A 23,837-nucleotide genomic window follows, 5' to 3' on the forward strand; every position below is an offset into this window, starting at 1 on the left:
TTGCAGTACATAGGACACGCTGGTCTGTGGCAGTACATAGGACACGCTGGTCTGTGGCAGGACAGAGGACGTCCACATACATCACATTATCATTTGAAACTAAAGATATTTTGTCCTTAAAGACATTTTAGCACTTTTCCTGCTGAAAAACGATTTCCCACGTATAAATACAGTAATGTACGTATAAATACAGTAACGTATGTATAAATACAGTAATGTATAAATTACAGTAATAACGTATAAATACAGTAATGTATAAATACAGTAATGTATAAATACAGTAAAGAAAATATGTTGAGCAAAATAGTTAAACAACTGCAAATTTGAAGCAGTTGGTCTGATGGTGCCCTCTAAAGTCATTGGTCTCCCCCCTTGCTAGAGGAAAGATGGGTCATTGTCTGTTGTCAATCCATACTTGGCTTGTGTTCCAAATGGCAACTTATACCCTATGTAGTGCACTACTTTTAACCAGGACCCATAGGGAATAGGGTGCAATTTCAGTTATTGTAACTGTTCAGTACGCCATACTTTACTTATAGCCTGCAGGTATTGTGTTTAATAACATGATAGAAACATTTCAGCCTTTATAAATTATTTATTTTATAAATGTTACGTCTCTAAACTCCAGTAAAACTTAATGAACATAATTTTTTTTTTCTGGCAACAGCTCTGTTGGACATTACTGAAGTCAGCATAACAATTGCACGCTCCCTCATAACTTGAGACGTTTGTGTGGCATGACGACAACTGCACATTTTAAGAGTGGCCTTTTTAAAATGATCCCCGGCACAAGGTGCACCTATGTATTGATCATGCTGTTTAATCAGCTTCTTGATGGGCCACACCTGTCAGGTGGATGGATTATCTAGGTAAAGGAGAAATTCTCATTAACAGGGATGTAAACGTGGCTCAGTTGGTAGAGAATGGCAGATTCCAACGCCAGGGTTGTGGGTTCAATTCCCACGAGTGACTAGTACAAATTCAAATGTATGTACTCACTACTGTAAGCCGTTCTGGATAAGAGCGTCTTGCTAAATTACAAAAAAATGTAACCATAAACAAATATGTGCACAACATGAGAGAAATATGCTTTTTTTGAGCAAATGGAACATTTCTGGGATCTTCACATGTTGATAAACTTATTTTTGAACTGATTAGAAATAACACCCCCGCTGTAATTTACTACTCGATAAGAGATATTGATAACAGCTAGCTAAAGGAGTCATCCGTTTGGAAAAGGGAATTGGTAAATATAAATTTGTTTTAGATCTATTTTAGATCTATTTTACCTTGTAAAACTCTGGAGACAAATGTGAAACCAAGTCTTATAGCAGAAAACTAAAGCATATCAAACTTTCCCGCAGTGAAGTCTATGAAACGCCGTGCCTTTACAACTTGGGTTGAAAATGTGTCGACCCCTATAGGTTTCTGCAGCCATGTGCAAAATGACACTGCAAGCGCTGACAGTTGGCCAGCTAGTGGGAGAGTTTTCAACAGTTGAATAAAATCTATTCATCGCGCAAGGGAACCAGGGCCCCGCAAAGCCCATTTACACACCTCCGTAAGGTAAGTCTGAATATCAACGACTGAGAAGTGCGTAGATAAGGCATCGACGTCCTAAATCTGAATCGGGCCCTTATAGTGAACTACTTCACCCCAGAGCTCTATGGGCCCAAAGTTCTGCACGATAAAAGTGAAGATGAACCAGTCTTTGAAATTAAATTAGTCAAACTACACATGAAAACAGACCACATGAATAAGAAAAATGAAAAGCCAGTTTATTTTGTATGCATTTCAGTTGACAGAATAAACACCCTTTAATTTAACATGCAGTGATCTTGAAGACAAATCAGACAGATTTTAGATGTGAAAATAAGATTAGGCCATGATGTTGCCAGGGTTGGTGTGATGTTGCTCTGGTCAAAGGGCTCAGCATGAACAAGCAACACGTCACGTCTTGGACCAGAGCTTGGCCATAATGTTGCCAGGGTTGGTGTGATATTGCTCTGGTCAAAGGGCTCAGCATGAACAAGCAACATGTCACGCCTTGGACCAGAGCTTGGCCATAATTTTGCCAGGGTTGGTGTGATATTGCTCTGGTCAAAGGGCTCAGCATGAACAAGCAACACGTCACGCCTTGGACCAGAGCTTGGCCATAATGTTGCCAGGGTTGGTGTGATATTGCTCTGGTCAAAGGGCTCAGCATGAACAAGCAACATGTCACGCCTTGGACCAGAGCTTGGCCATAATGTTGCCAGGGTTGGTGTGATATTGCTCTGGTCAAAGGGCTCAGCATGAACAAGCAACACGTCACGCCTTGGACCAGAGCTTGGCCATAATGCTGCCAGGGTTTGGCAATGTAGTTGCCAGATTGGCAGTTATTCAGATTTTCACAGTGATTAATAGTGTTCTAGTATAAATTCATATTTTCTCATTCTCAAAACAGCGTGTGTTTGGGCAACCTGGGTTTTGTTCTGACAGAACCGTCAAAGTCAAAAACAAGGAAGAATAACAATAATAATGATGATGATGAAAACCGTGTTAGATATTCCTTCCTCAGATATTTGTGAGATTGGACGGTTGTGATAATAAACATCCAAAAGAAGAACGATGGTGGATAACACCATCCACTAAACATCTCTGAAATCCTTTAGCGGTATGTAGTGTACCGCCGCAGGCCTGTAGCAGGCACCCAGGCTGGTCGACTGACTTGAACAGATGCTGAGGCGATCAGTGTCGTCAGCTACGCTAGCCGTTCCATTGGCATGACTCCCAAGGAAGAGGGAAACTAATGTGTGTAGTACAAATGTTCAGTAGGGTCCTTCAAGTGGAGATCAGGAACAGACGAGACAAGTCATTATCCACAAGATGTCCAGCAGATTAGATCTGCTTAGGCCTTGTCGACTGACCGCGTCGATCCCCCGAGAAAGCCTTCCGTACCTACCTTGAGTTTACCACACCATGACAGAAAGAAACAAGCATCGCTATAGTACACAGACAAAGCTCTATCCAAGTCCCAAAATGGCACCCTATTCCCTATATAGTGCACCACATTAGACCAGAGGTCTATGTGGAGGCTAATGTAGGGGACTAGGGTACAATTTGAGAAGCAAACCCTCTGTCCACTTTGGTACTGTACATTAAAGCTTAATCTGGTGTCTTGTCATCCTCTCACTGAAAACAGATCTACAACCACAAATGAACATCTCTAAATTCTCTAAAACACAACAAAAAAACAACATATTAGCATGGTGTGTTTTTAAAAACAGGTCCTCAGAGCGTAGTCATTAGGAAAATGGCGGCGACGACTTGTTGGCACATTTTTTACCAAAAGAGTGATGTGTGCAGTGACGTCCTTGTGGGGTTTTACTTTCATAGTGAGGGTATAGGTCTATTCTTGTGATGCATGCTGGGGAATATGACGACCTCAGAAAGAGAATCCTTGGTACTTGGCTGAGAGAACAGCTTGAAGCGTCCACAAATCTCAGAAATACCAATTACTTCCACTTTGACGACACAACGGAAATGTGATTCAACTACATACAAACCAAAAAAATCTATACTTTACAAAACATTCTCATGATGATGAAAGTCTGTTCTTTCTTTTTAATAAGGCACAAGGTTTGTAAATGTATTCCTCATGGTGATTAGTGCTGTTCAGTAACTCCTGGGCCTGCTGGTCCTTCGGGCCTGGTCCGTACAGAAGCCTGGGGCTAGATTTTACACGTATGCCCCCAACGCTGCATGGAACTCCGTCAGACACTGGACCAGCTGCTGGAACTTAGGCCTCTCCTCTGGATCAAGGGCCCAGCAACACGCCATCACCGCAAACCTACAGAGAGAACGAGAGAGAGAGAAAAACAGAGAACTAGCTAGGTCAGCAAGGGCACTCACACAAGCCATTTAGACCAGCTCATCGCACAGTTTATGTTGAATCAAAACCCAGAAGGACTTCAAAATGTGATCTAAATAGCACGTACAAACAATGTTTTCAAAATCTTCTGATCACATAACAATATTTGGGAATATAAGGCCCACAGTCCCAAGGACACTCACTACCATACCATCATTGGTGCAGTACGACAGGCTACCATACCATCATTGGTGCAGTACCACAGGTTACCATACCATCATTGGTGCAGTACCACAGGTTACCATACCATCATTGGGGCAGTACCATAGGTTACCATACCATCATTGGGGCAGTACCACAGGTTACCATACCATCATTGGTGCAGTACCACAGGTTACCATACCATCATTGGTGCAGTACCACAGGTTACCATACCATCATTGGGGCAGTACCATAGGTTACCATACCATCATTGGTGCAGTACCACAGGTTACCATACCATCATTGGGGCAGTACCATAGGTTACCATACCATCATTGGGGCAGTACCATAGGTTACCATACCATCATTGGGGCAGTACCATAGGTTACCATACCATCATTGGGGCAGTACCATAGGTTACCATACCATCATTGGTGCAGTACCACAGGTTACCATACCATCATTGGTGCAGTACCACAGGTTACCATACCATCATTGGTGCAGTACCACAGGTTACCATACCATCATTGGTGCAGTACCACAGGTTACCATACCATCATTGGTGCAGTACCACAGGTTACCATACCATCATTGGGGCAGTACCACAGGTTACCATACCATCATTGGTGCAGTACCACAGGTTACCATACCATCATTGGGGCAGTACCACAGGTTACCATACCATCATTGGGGCAGTACCACAGGTTACCATACCATCATTGGTGCAGTACCACAGGTTACCATACCATCATTGGGTCAGTACCACAGGTTACCATACCATCATTGGGGCAGTACCATAGGTTACCATACCATCATTGGGGCAGTACCACAGGTTACCATACCATCATTGGTGCAGTACCACAGGTTACCATACCATCATTGGGGCAGTACCACAGGTTACCATACCATCATTGGGGCAGTACCACAGGTTACCATACCATCATTGGTGCAGTACCAACACAATACACCATACCATCATTGGGGCAGTACCACAGGTTACCATACCATCATTGGGGCAGTACCACAGGTTACCATACCATCATTGGGGCAGTACCACAGGTTACCATACCATCATTGGTGCAGTACCAACACAATACACCATACCATCATTGGGGCAGTACCACAGGTTACCATACCATCATTGGGGCAGTACCACAGGTTCCCATACCATCATTGGGGCAGTACCACAGGTTACCATACCATCATTGGGGCAGTACCACAGGTTACCATACCATCATTGGTGCAGTACCAACACAATACACCATACCATCATTGGGGCAGTACCACAGGTTACCATACCATCATTGGGGCAGTACCACAGGTTACCATACCATCATTGGGGCAGTACCACAGGTTACCATACCATCATTGGTGCAGTACCAACACAATACACCATACCATCATTGGGGCAGTACCACAGGTTACCATACCATCATTGGGGCAGTACCACAGGTTACCATACCATCATTGGGGCAGTACCACAGGTTACCATACCATCATTGGGGTAGTACCACAGGTTACCATACCATCATTGGGGCAGTACCACAGGTTACCATACCATCATACCTGCATCCCTCAAGGTGTATTCTTTTTTATTTTGGTGGAAACATCCAATTCAACACGGTTTCTGAAGCATGTTCAGCTCCCTCGATAACCGTTGTTACAACATCTCTCTGCTGGTGGCCGCTCATCCAGCTGTAAATCATATAGGTTTGTCTTGGGGACAATAAACGACAAACGGCCACAGGCGGTATCCCAAATGCCACACTATTACCTAATTAGGGCGCTGGTCGAGCCCTGACCCTTTGTGGTTCCTTCCGTTCGTTCCAAATGGCCCCCTATGCCCTACAGGTCATTGCGTTTGACACTACGTAGTGCACTTCATCGGCTATAGGGTGGAATTTGGAACGCATGGCAGGAACCACAAGGTCAGGGTAAGACTCAGTAATGAATGATGTTGATAGATGGACGACTGGCTGCTGCTGGGCTGTAACGGTCCATAAAACATGTAAACAGAGACTCCTTGTGGGTCCATCTGGAGGGTTCCCACAGTCAACCATCTGGAGGGTTCCTACAGTCAAACATCTGGAGGGTTCCCACAGTCAACCCTCTGGAGGGTTCCCACAGTCAACCCTCTGGAGGGTTCCCACAGTCAACCATCTGGAGGGTTCCCACAGTCAACCATCTGGAGGGTTCCCACAGTCAACCATCTGGAGGGTTCCCACAGTCAACCATCTGGAGGGTTCCCACAGTCAACCCTGTGGAGGGTTCCCACAGTCAACCCTGTGGAGGGTTCCCACAGTCAACCCTGTGGAGGGTTCCCACAGTCAACCCTGTGGAGGGTTCCCACAGTCAACCCTGTGGAGGGTTCCCACAGTCAACCCTGTGGAGGGTTCCCACAGTCAACCCTCTGGAGGGTTCCTACAGTCAACCATCTGGAGGGTTCCTACAGTCAACCCTCTGGAGGGTTCCTACAGTCAACCCTCTGGAGGGTTCCTACAGTCAACCCTCTGGAGGGTTCCTACAGTCAACCCTCTGTAGGGTTCCTACAGTCAACCCTCTGTAGGGTTCCTACAGTCAACCCTCTGTAGGGTTCCTACAGTCAACCCTCTGTAGGGTTCCTACAGTCAACCCACAGTCAACCTGTTGTGTTTCAGTTAAATCGGGACAGTTGATTGGCCTCAGCGTTTTTACTTACAGTTCATCGGGACAGTTGATTGGCTGTGCTATTCTGTATCCATCCTTCAGATAGGCTGCCATCTCGAAGGGGTCGATGTCGACGTAGGGGGTCTGTCCCAAGGTCATCAACTCCCACAGGGTCACACCAAACGCCCACTGAGGAACAGGGACAAGGTCAGAGGTTAGACAACAAGCTCAGAGGTTATAGGTCAGACCACAGACTATAGAAGAATGTATGTCTGAGGGGTTTTTCTCGTTCTGGTATTTCTTTTAATTTGGGATGGACAGTCATCCATATGACCAACAAGACAGGATGACACATACAGAAAGTCATATGCATTGTGTGTCATCTCTACTGACCATTGTTTCTGTGCAACATTAGCTACATATGCAGGCAGACGAACACAAACTAGGACTCGGAGACAGCTGGAAAAAATCCCACAAAGTATCTGCAATACATATGATTATATGGTATGGTTATATGGTATGGTATTGTGTTACAGCAATGCGTTATGTTAGGGTCAAGGTGTCTCGGTGTGAGATCAGTGTCAAGGAAAGTCCTGTTCTGTCCAGCCTACACAGCACCAACGGTTTGAACAAAGCATTCCACTGACACAAAGCAAGGAAATATAGACGGAAATATGTATACCAACTTCAGAAAACATTGTTGTTAAAAGTTTTTGATAAGGGCCGTCTCCCTCTGGACACTGCAGTGCTTGGAAACAGGAAGACATCAGAACCATGGTAGCTACTGGCTACAACTCTCAACATACTGAATCAATCGAACTTCAGCTTTTAATCAATTTCCTATTCCCAAACAACAGAACATGAGAAGACTAGTCCAGTAGAGTATAAATATGAATGGCAATCATATAAACATAATTATGGTTTTGGAACCAAGTCACCGATTCATTCATCAGTCATCTTCAGAAGATTGGCCAGTGTTTTACAAAGACCATAAAACAATGGGAGTTGAACCAGAAGCTCATTGGGAGAGGTAGACAGACTTGAGACACACGCTCTGTGAAAAAAATATCCCTCTGACATCAATGAAAGATTTAGGAGAAAGTCTGAGGTGTTATCTTCACTGTGTCTTCACTGAGGTTTTATCTTCACCGTGTGACTCAGATGGAAACAGTGACTACTACCAGCACTTGAGAGTCATCGTGATGTGACTGTGTGTGTGTGTGTGTGTGTGTGTGTGTGTGTGTGTGTGTAACTCTGGTTCATTAACAGTAACGTGTGTGTCGTAACCTATGACCCAGCGAGCTTTAGAGGAAGTCCTGACAGGGAGGGGATAATATAAAGAGAGGGAGGCAGGGGGGTGATTTAAAGAGAGGGAGGGGATGATTTAACCCCAGAGGGAGGGGTGAGGAGGGAGGGGTGAGGAGGGAGGGGATGATTTAACCCCAGAGGGAGGGGGTGATTTGACCCCAGAGGGAGGGGTGAGGAGGGAGGGGTGAGGAGGGAGGGGTGAGGAGGGAGGCAGGGGGGTGATTTAAAGAGAGGGAGGGGATAATTTAACCCCAGAGGGAGGGGTGTGGAGGGAGGGGATGATTTAAAGAGAGGGAGGGGATGATTTAACCCCAGAGGGAGGGGTGAGGAGGGAGGCAGGGGGGTGATTTAAAGAGAGGGAGGGGGTGATTTAACCCCAGAGGGAGGGGTGAGGAGGGAGGGGTGAGGAGGGAGGCAGGGGGGTGATTTAAAGAGAGGGAGGGGATGATTTAACCCCAGAGGGAGGGGTGAGGAGGAAGGGGTGAGGAGGGAGGGGATGATTTAAAGAGAGGGAGGGGATGATTTAACCCCAGAGGGAGGGGCGAGGAGGGAGGCAGGGGGTGATTTAAAGAGAGGGAGGGGGTGATTTAACCCCAGAGGGAGGGGTGAGGAGGGAGGGGTGAGGAGGAGGGAGGCAGTGGGGTGATTTAAAGAGAGGGAGGGGATGATTTAACCCCAGAGGGAGGGGTGAGGAGGGAGGGGATGATTTAAAGAGACGGAGGGGATGATTTAACCCCAGAGGGAGGGGTGAGGAGGGAGGGAGGGGTGAAGAGGGAGGTAGGGGTGTGGAAGGAGGGAGGGAGGGTGTGGAAAGAGGGAGGGGGGAGGTGTGTGGAAGGAGGGAGGGAGGGGTGTGGAAGGAGGGAGGGGGGGTGCGGGGGGAGGACAACAGAGCCACAGTAGGAATGAGGAGGTCAGGTATGAGGGAAGTCTGGCTCATTCCATTATTGTAGAATCCCATGAAACCTGAGCAAGCTTCCTGACTGCCTACAGTAGCTTCCTGACTGTCTACAGTAGTTTGCTGACTGTCTACAGTAGCTTCCTGACTGTCTACAGTAGCTTCCTGACTGTCTACAGTAGTTTGCTGACTGTCTACAGTAGATTCCTGACTGTCTACAGTAGCTTCCTGACTGTCTACAGTAGCTTCCTGACTGTCTACAGTAGATTCCTGACTGTCTACAGTAGCTTCCTGACTGTCTACAGTAGCTTCCTGACTGTCTACAGTAGTTTGCTGACTGTCTACAGTAGATTCCTGACTGTCTACAGTAGCTTCCTGACTGTCCACAGTAGCTTGCTGACTGTCTACAGTAGCTGCGTGTGTGTGTGTGTGTGTGTGTGTGTGTGTGTGTGTGTGTGTGTGTGTGTGTGTGTAAGTGTGTGTGTGTGTTCTCACCACATCACTAGCACTAGAGAAGTCATGGTTGAGCAGGCTCTCCAGGGCCATCCAGCGGACCGGCCTGTTCTCGTTGTCTCCCAGACAGTGGTAGTCCATAGGGAACAGGTCTCTGGACAGGGCGTTGTCACAGATCTTCACCTGCATGCTGTCGTCAATACTACCAGGGAGGAGGGGAGTACAAGGTTAACCTTCTACAATATACGTTATATGACACGCAGCGAATACAATGGGTTGTAGACTTCACTAAGAAATGCTTCGAGACCTTCCCTGCGATGTAGAGTAACAAAATAATTATATTGTAACAAGAGGAATAAAATAAAATACGCAAGAATGGAGCTATATACAGGAAGTACCAGATCAATGTGGAGCTATATACAGGAAGTACCAGATCAATGTGGAGCTATATACAGGAAGTACCAGATCAATGTGGAGCTATATACAGGAAGTACCAGATCAATGTGGAGCTATATACAGGGAGTACCAGATCAATGTGAGGCTATATACAGGCAGTACCAGATCAATGTGAGGCTATATACAGGGAGTACCAGATCAATGTGAGGCTATATACAGGAAGTACCAGATCAATGTGGAGCTATATACAGGAAGTACCAGTACCAGATCAATGTGGATCTATATACAGGGAGTACCAGATCAATGTGGATCTATATATAGGGAGTACCAGATCAATGTGGAGCTATTGGAGCTATATACAGGAAGTACCAGTACCAGATCAATGTGGAGCTATATACAGGAAGTACCAGTAGCAGATCAATGTGGAGCTATATACAGGAAGTTCCAGATCAATGTGGATCTATGTACAGGAAGTACCAGTAGCAGATCAATGTGGAGCTATATACAGGAAGTTCCAGATCAATGTGGAGCTATATACAGGAAGTACCAGATCAATGTGGAGCTATATACAGGAAGTACCAGTACCAGATCAATGTGGAGCTATATACAGGAAGTACCAGATCAATGTGGAGCTATATACAGGAAGTACCAGCACCAGATCAATGTGGAGCTATATACAGGAAGTACCAGATCAATGTGGAGCTATATACAGGAAGTACCAGTACCAGATCAATGTGGAGCTATATACAGGAAGTACCAGATTAATGTTGAGCTATATACAGGAAGTTCCAGATCAATGTGGCGCTATATACAGGGAGTACCAGTAGCAGATCAATGTGGAGCTATATACAGGAAGTTCCAGATCAATGTGGAGCTATATACAGGAAGTACCAGATCAATGTGGAGCTATATACAGGAAGTACCAGTACCAGATCAATGTGGAGCTATATACAGGAAGTACCAGATTAATGTTGAGCTATATACAGGAAGTTCCAGATCAATGTGGAGCTATATACAGGGAGTACCAGATCAATGTGGAGCTATATACAGGAAGTACCAGTACCAGATCAATGTGGAGCTATATACAGGAAGTACCAGTAGCAGATCAATGTGGAGCTATATACAGGAAGTTCCAGATCAATGTGGATCTATGTACAGGAAGTACCAGTAGCAGATCAATGTGGAGCTATATACAGGAAGTTCCAGATCAATGTGGAGCTATATACAGGAAGTACCAGATCAATGTGGAGCTATATACAGGAAGTACCAGTACCAGATCAATGTGGAGCTATATACAGGAAGTACCAGATCAATGTGGAGCTATATACAGGAAGTACCAGCACCAGATCAATGTGGAGCTATATACAGGAAGTACCAGATCAATGTGGAGCTATATACAGGAAGTACCAGTACCAGATCAATGTGGAGCTATATACAGGAAGTACCAGATTAATGTTGAGCTATATACAGGAAGTTCCAGATCAATGTGGCGCTATATACAGGGAGTACCAGTAGCAGATCAATGTGGAGCTATATACAGGAAGTTCCAGATCAATGTGGAGCTATATACAGGAAGTACCAGATCAATGTGGAGCTATATACAGGAAGTACCAGTACCAGATCAATGTGGAGCTATATACAGGAAGTACCAGATCAATGTGGAGCTATATACAGGAAGTACCAGCACCAGATCAATGTGGAGCTATATACAGGAAGTACCAGATCAATGTGGAGCTATATACAGGAAGTACAAGATCAATGTGGAGCTATATACAGGAAGTACCAGTACCAGATCAATGTGGAGCTATATACAGGAAGGACCAGATTAATGTTGAGCTATATACAGGAAGTTCCAGATCAATGTGGAGCTATATACAGGGAGTACCAGATCAATGTGGAGCTATATACAGGAAGTACCAGTACCAGATCAATGTGGAGCTATATACAGGAAGTACCAGTAGCAGATCAATGTGGAGCTATATACAGGAAGTTCCAGATCAATGTGGAGCTATATACAGGAAGTACCAGATCAATGTGGAGCTATATACAGGAAGTACCAGTACCAGATCAATGTGGAGCTATATACAGGAAGTACCAGATCAATGTGGAGCTATATACAGGAAGTACCAGCACCAGATCAATGTGGAGCTATATACAGGAAGTACCAGATCAATGTGGAGCTATATACAGGAAGTACCAGTAACAGATCAATGTGGAGCTATATACAGGAAGTACCAGATTAATGTTGAGCTATATACAGGAAGTTCCAGATCAATGTGGAGCTATATACAGGAAGTACCAGTACCAGATCAATGTGAGGCTATATATAGGAAGTACCAGATCAGATCAATGTGGAGCTATATACAGGGAGTACCGGATCAATGTGGAGCTATATACAGGGAGTACCGGATCAATGTGGGGCTATATACAGGGAGTACCAGATCAATGTGGAGCTATATTCAGGAAGTACCAGTACCAGATCAATGTGGAGCTATATACAGGGAGTACCAGATCAATGTGGAGCTATATACAGGAAGTACCAGATCAATGTGAGGCTATATACAGGGAGTACCAGATCAATGTGAGGCTATATACAGGGAGGAGTTATCCGGCTGGCTCCTCCGTCGCGACGTTACCTGAACGACAATCTGCGGCCTGCTAACCGTTAGCTGTCTTACCGGCTGCTATCTGAATAGACAATCGGACAATTTATTTATTTTTATTATTATTATTATGTTTTCTTCTTGGGCCTCTATAACTATATCTATTGTTTTTATTTTTGTTGTTGTTGTGTGATTTGGATTAATCCCCTCTACCACACGGAACCCCACTAATCTACTGACGGAACGCAAGAGGTGGCTAACAACAGACCTCCATCCTATGCTAGCTTGCTACCGATGCCCTGGCTAGCTGTCTAAATCACCAACCCACCTCTCCACTCACTGGCCCCTTTTGATCACTCGACTAAGCATGCCTCTCCTTAATGTCAATATGTCTTGTCCATTGCTGTTCTGGTTAGTGTTTATTGGCTTATTTCACTGTAGAGCCTCTAGTCCTGCTCACTATACCTTATCCAACCTATTAGTTCCACCACCCACACATGCAATGACATCTCCTGGTTTCAATGATGTTTCTAGAGACAATATCTCTCTCTTCATCACTCAATACCTAGGTTTACCTCCACTGTATTCACATCCTACCATACATTTGTCTGTACATTATACCTTGATGCTATTTTATCGCCCCCAGAAACCTCCTTTTACTCTATGTTCCAGACGTTCTAGACGACCAATTCTCATAGCTTTTAGCCGTACCCTTATTCTACTCCTCCTATGTTCCTCTGGCGATGTAGAGGTGAATCCAGGCCCTGCAGTGCCTAGCTCCACTCCTATTCCCCAGGCGCTCTCTTTTGACGACTTCTGTAACCGTAATAGCCTTGGTTTCATGCATGTTAACATTAGAAGCCTCCTCCCTAAGTTTGTTCTATTCACTGCTTTAGCACACTCTGCCAACCCGGATGTTCTAGCTGTGTCTGAATCCTGGCTTAGGAAGACCACCAAAAATTCAGACATTTTAATTCCAAACTAGAACATTTTCAGACAAGATAGAACTGCCAAAGGGGGCGGTGTTGCAATCTACTGCAAAGATAGCCTGCAGAGTTCTGTCCTACTATCCAGGTCTGTACCCAAACAATTTTCTACTTTTAAAAATCCACCTCTCTAAAAACAAGTCTCTCACCGTTGCCGCCTGCTATAGACCACCCTCTGCCCCCAGCTGTGCTCTGGACACCATATGTGAACTGATTGCCCCCCATCTATCTTCAGAGTTCGTGCTGCTAGGCGACCTAAACTGGAACATGCTTAACACCCCAGCCATCCTACAATCTAAACTTGATGCCCTCAATCTCACACAAATTATCAATGAACCTACCAGGTACCTCCCCAAAGCCTTAAACACGGGCACCCTCATAGATATCATCCTAACCAACTTCCCCTCTAAATACACCTCTGCTGTCTTCAACCAAGATCTCAGCGATCACTGCCTCATTGCCTGCATCCGTAATGGGTCAGCGGTCAAACGACCTCCACTCATCACTGTAAAACGCTCCCTGAAACACTTCTGCGAGCAGGCCTTTCTAATCGACCTGGCCGGGGTATCCTGGAAGGATATTGATCTCATCCCGTCAGTAGAGGATGCCTGGTTATTTTAAAAAAATGCCTTCCTAACCATCTTAAATAAACATGCCCCATTCAAGAAATTTAGAACCAGGAACAGATATAGCCCTTGGTTCTCCCCAGACCTGACTGCCCTTAACCAACACAAAAACATCCTATGGCGTTCTGCATTAGCATCGAACAGCCCCCGTGATATGCAGCTGTTCAGGGAAGCTAGAAACCATTATACACAGGCAGTTAGAAAAGCCAAGGCTAGCTTTTTCAAGCAGAAATTTGCTTCCTGCAACACTAACTCAAAAAAGTTCTGGGACACTGTAAAGTCCATGGAGAATAAGAACACCTCCTCCCAGCTGCCCACTGCACTGAAGATAGGAAACACTGTCACCACTGATAAATCCACCATAATTGAGAATTTCAATAAGCATTTTTCTACGGCTGGCCATGCTTTCCACCTGGCTACTCCTACCCCGGACAACAGCACTGCACCCCCAACAGCAACTCGCCCAAGCCTTCCCCATTTCTCCTTCTCCCAAATCCATTCAGCTGATGTTCTGAAAGAGCTGCAAAATCTGGACCCCTACAAATCAGCCGGGCTAGACAATCTGGACCCTTTCTTTCTAAAATTATCTGCCGAAATTGTTGCCACCCCTATTACTAGCCTGTTCAACCTCTCTTTCGTGTCGTCTGAGATTCCCAAAGATTGGAAAGCAGCTGCGGTCATCCCCCTCTTCAAAGGGGGGGACACTCTTGACCCAAACTGCTACAGACCTATATCTATCCTACCGTGCCTTTCTAAGGTCTTCGAAAGCCAAGTCAACAAACAGATTACCGACCATTTCGAATCTCACCATACCTTCTCTGCTATGCAATCTGGTTTCAGAGCTGGTCATGGGTGCACCTCAGCCACGCTCAAGGTCCTAAACGATATCTTAACCGCCATCGATAAGAAACATTACTGTGCAGCCGTATTCATTGATCTGGCCAAGGCTTTCGACTCTGTCAATCACCACATCCTCATCGGCAGACTCGACAGCCTTGGTTTCTCAAATGATTGCCTCGCCTGGTTCACCAACTACTTCTCTGATAGAGTTCAGTGTGTCAAATCGGAGGGTCTGCTGTCCGGACCTCTGGCAGTCTCTATGGGGGTGCCACAGGGTTCAATTCTTGGACCGACTCTCTTCTCTGTATACATCAATGAGGTCGCTCTTGCTGCTGGTGAGTCCCTGATCCACCTCTACGCAGACGACACCATTCTGTATACTTCCGGCCCTTCTTTGGACACTGTGTTAACAACCCTCCAGGCAAGCTTCAATGCCATACAACTCTCCTTCCGTGGCCTCCAATTGCTCTTAAATACAAGTAAAACTAAATGCATGCTCTTCAACCGATCGCTACCTGCACCTACCCGCCTGTCCAACATCACTACTCTGGACGGCTCTGACTTAGAATACATGGACAACTACAAATACTTAGGTGTCTGGTTAGACTGTAAACTCTCCTTCCAGACCCATATCAAACATCTCCAATCCAAAGTTAAATCTAGAATTGGCTTCCTATTTCGCAACAAAGCATCCTTCACTCATGCTGCCAAACATACCCTTGTAAAACTGACCATCCTACCAATCCTCGACTTTGGCGATGTCATTTACAAAATAGCCTCCAATACCCTACTCAACAAATTGGATGCAGTCTATCACAGTGCAATCCGTTTTATCACCAAAGCCCCATATACTACCCACCATTGCGACCTGTACGCTCTCGTTGGCTGGCCCTCGCTTCATACTCGTCGCCAAACCCACTGGCTCCATGTCATCTACAAGACCCTGCTAGGTAAAGTCCCCCCTTATCTCAGCTCGCTGATCACCATAGCATCTCCCACCTGTAGCACACGCTCCAGCAGTTATATCTCTCTAGTCACCCCCAAAACAAATTCTTTCTTTGGCCGCCTCTCCTTCCAGTTCTCTGCTGCCAATGACTGGAACGAACTACAAAAATCTCTGAAACTGGGAACACTTATCTCCCTCACTAGCTTTAAGCACCAACTGTCAGAGCAGCTCACAGATTACTGCACCTGTACATAGCCCACCTATAATTTAGCCCAAACAACTACCTCTTTCCCAACTGTATTTAATTTTAATTTATTTATTTATTTTGCTCCTTTGCACCCCATTATTTTTATTTCTACTTTGCACATTCTTCCATTGCAAAACTACCATTCCAGTGTTTTACTTGCTATATTGTATTTACTTTGCCACCATGGCCTTTTTTTGCCTTTACCTCCCTTATCTCACCTCATTTGCTCACATTGTATATAGACTTGTTTATACTGTATTATTGACTGTATGTTTGTTTTACTCCATGTGTAACTCTGTGTCGTTGTATCTGTCGAACTGCTTTGCTTTATCTTGGCCAGGTCGCAATTGTAAATGAGAACTTGTTCTCAACTAGCCTACCTGGTTAAATAAAGGTGTTCTCAACTGGCCTACCTGGTTAAATAAAGGTGTTCTCAACTAGCCTACCTGGTTAAATAAAGGTGTTCTCAACTAGCCTACCTGGTTAAATAAAGGTGTTCTCAACTAGCCTACCTGGTTAAATAAAGGTGTTCTCAACTAGCCTACCTGGTTAAATAAAGGTGTTCTCAACTAGCCTACCTGGTTAAATAAAGGTGTTCTCAACTAGCCTACCTGGTTAAATAAAGGTGTTCTCAACTAGCCTACCTGGTTAAATAAAGGTGTTCTCAACTAGCCTACCTGGTTAAATAAAGGTGTTCTCAACTAGCCTACCTGGTTAAATAAAGGTGTTCTCAACTAGCCTACCTGGTTAAATAAAGGTGTTCTCAACTAGCCTACCTGGTTAAATAAAGGTGTTCTCAACTAGCCTACCTGGTTAAATAAAGGTGTTCTCAACTAGCCTACCTGGTTAAATAAAGGTGTTCTCAACTAGCCTACCTGGTTAAATAAAGGTGTTCTCAACTAGCCTACCTGGTTAAATAAAGGTGTTCTCAACTAGCCTACCTGGTTAAATAAAGGTGTTCTCAACTAGCCTACCTGGTTAAATAAAGGTGTTCTCAACTAGCCTACCTGGTTAAATAAAGGTGTTCTCTACTAGCCTACCTGGTTAAACAAAGGTGAAATAAATCAAATAAAATCTAATAAAAAGTTCCAGATCAATGTGGATCTATATACAGGGAGTTCCAGATCAATGTGGATCTATATACAGGGAGTTCCAGATCAATGTGGATCTATATACAGGGAGTTCCAGATCAATGTGGATCTATATACAGGGAGTTCCAGTACCAGATCAATGTGGAGATATATACAGGGAGTACCAGATCAATGTGAGGCTATATACAGGGAGTTCCAGTACCAGATCAATGTGGAGATATATACAGGGAGTACCAGATCAATGTGAGGCTATATACAGGGAGTTCCAGATCAATGTGGAGCTATATACAGGAAGTACCAGTACCAGATCAATGTGGAGATATATACAGGGAGTACCAGATCAATGTGGAGCTATATACATGAAGTATCAGTACCAGATCAATGTGGAGCTATATACAGGGAGTACCAGATCAATGTGGAGCTATATTCAGGAAGTACCAGTACCAGATCAATGTGGAGCTATATACAGGAAGTACCAGATCAATGTGGAGCTATATACAGGAAGTACCAGATCAATGTGGAGCTATATACAGGGAGTACCAGATCAATGTGGAGCTATATACAGGAAGTACCAGATCAATGTGGAGCTATATACAGGGAGTACCAGATCAATGTGGAGCTATAGAAAGCACTAGGTAATTGAGGTAGATCGAGTGCATTCGGAAAATATTCAGACCCCTTGACTTTTTCTACATTTTGTTACGTTACAGCCTAAAAATTATTCAATTGTTTTTCCCCCTCATCTATCCACACACAATAACCACAATAAAATGGCAAAGCAATAACAGGTTTTTGTAAAAATACAAACTGAAATATCACATTTACATAAGTATTCAGACCCTTCACTCTGTACTTTGTTCAATCCCCTTTGACTTACAATAATTTTAAAGTTTCTTCAAGTGCAGTCTCAAAAACCATCAAGCGTTATGATGAAATTGGCTCTCATGAGGACCGCCACAGGAGAGGAAGACCCAGAGTTACCTCTGCTGCAGAGGATGAGTTCATTAGAGTTACCAGCCTCAGAAATTGCAGACCAAATAAATGCTTCACAGAGTTCACGTAACAGACACATCTCAACATCAACTGTTCAGAGGAGACTGTGTGAATCAGGTCTTCATGGTCAAATTGCTGCAAAGAAACCACTACAAAAGGACACCAATATGAAGAAGAGACTTGCTTGGGCCAAGAAACACGAGCAATGGACATTAGACTGGTAGAAATCTGTCCATTGGTCTGATGAGTCCAAATTTTAGATTTTTGGTTCCAACCGCCGTGTCTTTGTGAGACGCAGAGTAAGTGAACGGATGATCTCTGCATGTGTGGTTCCCACCTTGAAGCATGGAGGAGGAGGTGTGATGGTGCTTTGCTGGTGACCCTGTCTGTGATTTATTTAGAATTCAAGGCACACTTAACCAGCATGGCTACCACAGCATTCTGCAGCGATACACCATCCCATCTGGTTTGCGCTTAATGGGACTAACATTTGTTTTTCAACAAGACAATGACCCAACACACCTTCAGTCTATGTAAGGGCTATTTGACCAGGAAGGAGATTGGATGGAGTGCTGCATCAGATGACCTGGCCTCCACAATCACCCATCCTCAAACCAATTGAGTTGGTTTGTGATGAGTTGGACCGCAGAGTGAAGGAAAAGCAGTCAACAAGTGCTCAGCATATGTGGGAACTCCTTCAAGACTGTTGGAAAAGCATTCCAGGTGAAGCTGGTTGAGAGAATGCCAAGAGTGTCCAAAGCTGTCATCAAGGCAAAGGGTGGCTACTTTGAAGAATCTAAACTATATTTGGATTGGTTTAACACTTTGTTTGGTTACTACATGATTCCATATGTTTTATTTCATAGTTTTGATGTCTTTACTATTATTCTACAATGTAGAAAATTGTCAAAATAAAGAAGAAACCTTGAATGAGTTGGTGTGTCTAAACTTCTGACTGGCACTGTATAAATTGTATGTGTCTTATTGATCTAGAGCCAGGAACACAATTTTCATATTTGTATCATTCATAATGAATAAATGGAATTAAATTAAACAAAACTCTTCGCAGAATATACAAATCCATCAACACTCAATACAACAATAGTTGATACTCAACACTTTCTGTAGGTTTAAAAAAATTGTATATTAGCACGAGAAGGGTGGTCATGAGATACTCACACACAGTTCCTGGAGGCCAGGTCTTTGTGGATGACCTCTCTTCTGGCCAGGTAGCTCATCCCGCATGCTATCTGTATTGCCATGTGGACTAAGTCCTGCTGGGAGATGGCCTAGAGAGGGAGGAGAGAAAATAAGCACATTTCCATATATATTACACACAGACACACACCGATAGATGGAGAGCAAGAGACACAGAGAGAAAGACGAATCAAATTTTATTTGTCACTTACACATGGTTAGCAGATGTTAATGCAGGTGTAGCGAAATGCTTGTGCTTCTAGTTCCCGACAGTGCAGTAATATATAACAAGTAATCTAACAATTCCACAACAACGACCTAATACACACAAATATAAAGGGGTGAATGAGAATATGTACATGTAAGTATATGGATGAGAGAGAAAGAGAGAGAGAAAGTCAGAGACAGAGAGAGAGAGCGAGAGAGAGGCCTGGAAGTGGATATTCAGAGGACTAGCCTGGTTGGTGAGCTTTTAAATCATTACACACTGAGATTAAACCACCACCCCTACAGAGAATAAACCACCCCTACAGAGAATAAACCACCCCTACAGAGAATAAACCACCCCTACAGAGAATAAACCACCCTACAGACACCACCCCTACAGAGAATAAACCACCCCTACAGAGAATAAACCACCCCTACAGACACCACTCCTACAGAGAATAAACCACCCCTACAGAGAATAAACCACCCCTACAGACACCACTCCTACAGAGAATAAACCACCCCTACAGACACCACCCCTACAGAGAATAAACCACCCCTACAGAGAATAAACCACCCCTACAGACACCACCCCTACAGAGAATAAACCACCCCTACAGAGAATAAACCACCCCTACAGACACCACCCCTACAGAGAATAAACCACCCCTACAGAGAATAAACCACCCCTACAGAGAATAAACCACCCCTACAGAGAATAAACCACCCCTACAGAGAATAAACCACCCCTACAGAGATTAAACCACCCCTACAGAGAATAAACCACCCCTACAGAGAATAAACCACCCCTACAGAGAATAAACCACCCCTACAGAGAATAAACCACCCCTAGAGAATAAACCACCCCTATAGAGAATAAACCACCCCTACAGAGAATAAAACCACCACTACAGAGAATAAACCACCACTACAGAGAATAAACCACCCCTAGAGAATAAACCACCCCTAGAGAATAAACCACCCCTACAGAGAATAAACCACCCCTACAGAGAATAAACCACCCCCACAGAGAATAAACCACCTCTACAGAGAATAAACCACCCCCTACAGAGATTAAACCACCCCTACAGAGAATAAACCACCCCTACAGAGAATAAACCACCCCTACAGAGAATAAACCACCCCTACAGAGAATAAACCACCCCTACAGAGAATAAACCACCCCTACAGAGAATAAACCACCCCTACAGAGAATAAACCACCCCTACAGAGAATAAACCACCCCTACAGAGAATAAACCACCCCTACAGAGAATAAACCACCCCTACAGAGAATAAACCACACCTACAGAGAATAAACCACCACTACAGAGAATAACCACCCCTACAGAGAATAAACCACCCCTACAGAGAATAAACCACCCCTACAGAGAATAAACCACCACTACAGAGAATAAACCACCCCTACAGAGAATAAACCACCCCTACAGAGAATAAACCACCCCTACAGAGAATAAACCACTACAGAGATTAAACCACCCCTACAGAGAATAAACCACCCCTACAGAGAATAAACCACCCCTACAGAGAATAAACCACCCCTACAGCAGAATAAACCACCCCTACAGAGAATAAACCACCCCTACAGAGAATAACCACCACTACAGAGAATAAACCACTCCTATAGAGAATTAAACCACCCCTACAGGAGAATTAAACCACCCCTACAGAGAATAAACCCACCCTACATAGAATCAACCACCCCTACAGAGAATAAACCACCCCTACAGAGAATAAGACCACCCACTACAGAGAATAAACCACCCCTACAGAGGAATAAACCACACCTACAGAGATTTTAAACCACCCCTACAGAGAATAAACCTCCACCTACAGAGAATAACACCACTACAGAGACTTAACCACCCTACAGAGAATAAACCACCCTACAGAGAATACCTACAGAGAATAAACCACCCCTACAGAGAATAAACCACCCATACAGAGAATAATACACACCCCTACAGAGAATAAACCACCCCTACAGAGAATAAACCACCCCTACAGAGAATAAACCACCCTACAGAGAATAACACCTACCAGAGAATAAATCCACCCTACAGAGAATAACCACCCCCTACGAGAATAACCACCCCCTACAGAGAATAAACCACCCCTACAGAGATAAACCACCCTAGAGAATAAACCACCACTCCTTAAGAGAATAAACCACCCCTACAGAGAATAAACCAACCCTACAGAGAATAAACCAACCCTACAGAGAATAAACCAACCTACAGAGATTAAACCACCACTACAGAGAATAAACCACCCCTACAGAGATACAACCACCCCTACAGAGAATAAACCACCCCTACAGAGAATAAACCACCCCTACAGAGAATAAACCACCCCTATAGAGAATAAACCACCCCCTACAGAGAATAAACCACCCCTACAGAGAATAACCACCACTACAGAGATTTAAACCACCCACTACAGAGAATAAACCACCACTACAGAGAATTAAACCACCCCTACAGAGAATAAACCACCACTACAGAGAATAAACCACCCCCACAGAGAATAAACCACCCCTACAGAGAATAAACCACCCCTACAGAGAATAAACCACCCCTACAGAGAATAAACCCACCCCTACAGAGAATAAACCACACCCTACAGAGAATAAACCACCCCTACAGAGAATAAACCACCACTCCTTAGAGAATAAACCACCCCTACAGAGAATAAACCAACCCCTACAGAGAATAAACCAAACCCTACAGAGAATAAACCAACCCTACAGAGATTAAACCACCACTACAGAGAATAAACCACCCCTACAGAGAATAAACCACCCCTACAGAGAATAAAACCACCCCTACAGAGAATAAACCACCCCTACAGAGAATAAACCACCCCTACAGAGAATAAACCACCCCTACAGAGAATAAACCACCCCTACAGAGAATAAACCACCCTACAGCGAATAAAACCACCCCTACAGCGAATAAACCACCCCTACAGAGAATAACCACCACTACAGAGATTAAACCACCACTACAGAGAATAAACCACCCCTAACAGCGAATAAACCACCCCTACAGAGAATAAACCAACCACTACAGAGATTAAACCACCACTACAGAGATAATCCACCCCTACAGAGAATAAACCACCCCTACAGGAGAATAAACCACCCCTACAGAGAATAACCACCCCTACAGAGAATAAACCACCCCCTACAGACACCACTCCTACAGAGAATAAACCACCCCTACAGAGAATAACCACCCCTACAGACACCACTCCTACAGAGAATAAACCACCCTACACGACACCACCCCTACAGAGAATAAACCACCCCTACAGAGAATAAACCACCCCTAACAGACACCACCCCTTACAGAGAATAAAACCACCCCTACAGAGAATAAACCACCCCTACAGACACCACCCCTACAGAGAATAAACCACCCCTACAGAGAATAAACCACCCCTACAGAGAATAAACCACCCCTACAGAGAATAAACCACCCCTACAGAGAATAAAACCACCCCTACAGAGATTAAACCACCCTACAGAGAATAAACCACCCCCTACAGAGAATAAACCCACCCCTACAAAAAAAGCACCCCTACAGAGAATAAACCACCCCTAGAGAATAAACCACCCCTATAGAGAATAAACCACCCCTACAGAGAATAAACCACCACTACAGAGAATAAACCACCACTACAGAGAATAAACCACCCCTAGAGAATAAAACCACCCCTAGAGAATAAACCACCCCTACAGAGAATAAACCACCCCTACAGAGAATAAACCACCCCCACAGAGAAATAAACCACCTCTACAGAGGAAATAAACCACCCCCTACAGAGATTAAACCACCCCTACAGAGAATAAACACCCCCTACAGAGAATAAACCACCCCTACAGAGAATAAACCACCCCCTACAGAGAATAAACCAACCCCTACAGAGGAAACCACCCCTACAGAGAATAAACCACCCCTACAGAGAATAAACCACCCCTACAGAGAATAAACCACCCCTACAGAGAATAACACCCCTACAGAGAATAAACACCACCTACAGAGAATAAACCACCCCTACAGAGAATAAACCACCACTACAGAGAATAACCACCCCTACAGAGAATAAACCACCCCTACAGAGATAAACCACCCCTACAGAGAATAAACCACCACTACAGAGAATAAACACACTAACCACCCCTACAGCGAATAAACCACCCCTACAGAGAATAAACCACCCCTACAGAGAATAAACCACCCCCTACAGAGAATAAACCACCCCTACAGAGAATAAACCACCCCCTACAGAGAATAAACCACCCCTACAGAGAATAAACCACCC

At 44.4% G+C, this 23,837-nt stretch overlaps 1 protein-coding gene across 2 annotated transcripts in view; it reads right to left on the reverse strand.

Annotated features, from left to right (window-relative positions):
* Positions 1 to 1,757: 1,757 nt before the first annotated feature.
* The window catches only part of LOC109884972 (tyrosine-protein kinase RYK), a 151,805-nt gene continuing 129,725 nt past the window's right edge, over positions 1,758 to 23,837 (reverse strand). For both annotated transcript variants that reach the window (XM_031822323.1, XM_031822322.1), the window contains 4 exons: positions 19,267 to 19,376; positions 9,402 to 9,561; positions 6,753 to 6,889; positions 1,758 to 3,832 (listed from right to left, as the gene is read on the reverse strand). In XM_031822323.1, the coding sequence (XP_031678183.1) occupies positions 3,721 to 3,832; positions 6,753 to 6,889; positions 9,402 to 9,561; positions 19,267 to 19,376 (519 nt within the window). In that variant the 3' untranslated portion in view covers positions 1,758 to 3,720. The remainder of the gene's footprint in view (positions 3,833 to 6,752; positions 6,890 to 9,401; positions 9,562 to 19,266; positions 19,377 to 23,837) is intronic.

Source organism: Oncorhynchus kisutch, linkage group LG4, assembly GCF_002021735.2.
Source record: "Oncorhynchus kisutch isolate 150728-3 linkage group LG4, Okis_V2, whole genome shotgun sequence".
Classification (NCBI taxonomy): domain Eukaryota; kingdom Metazoa; phylum Chordata; class Actinopteri; order Salmoniformes; family Salmonidae; genus Oncorhynchus; species Oncorhynchus kisutch.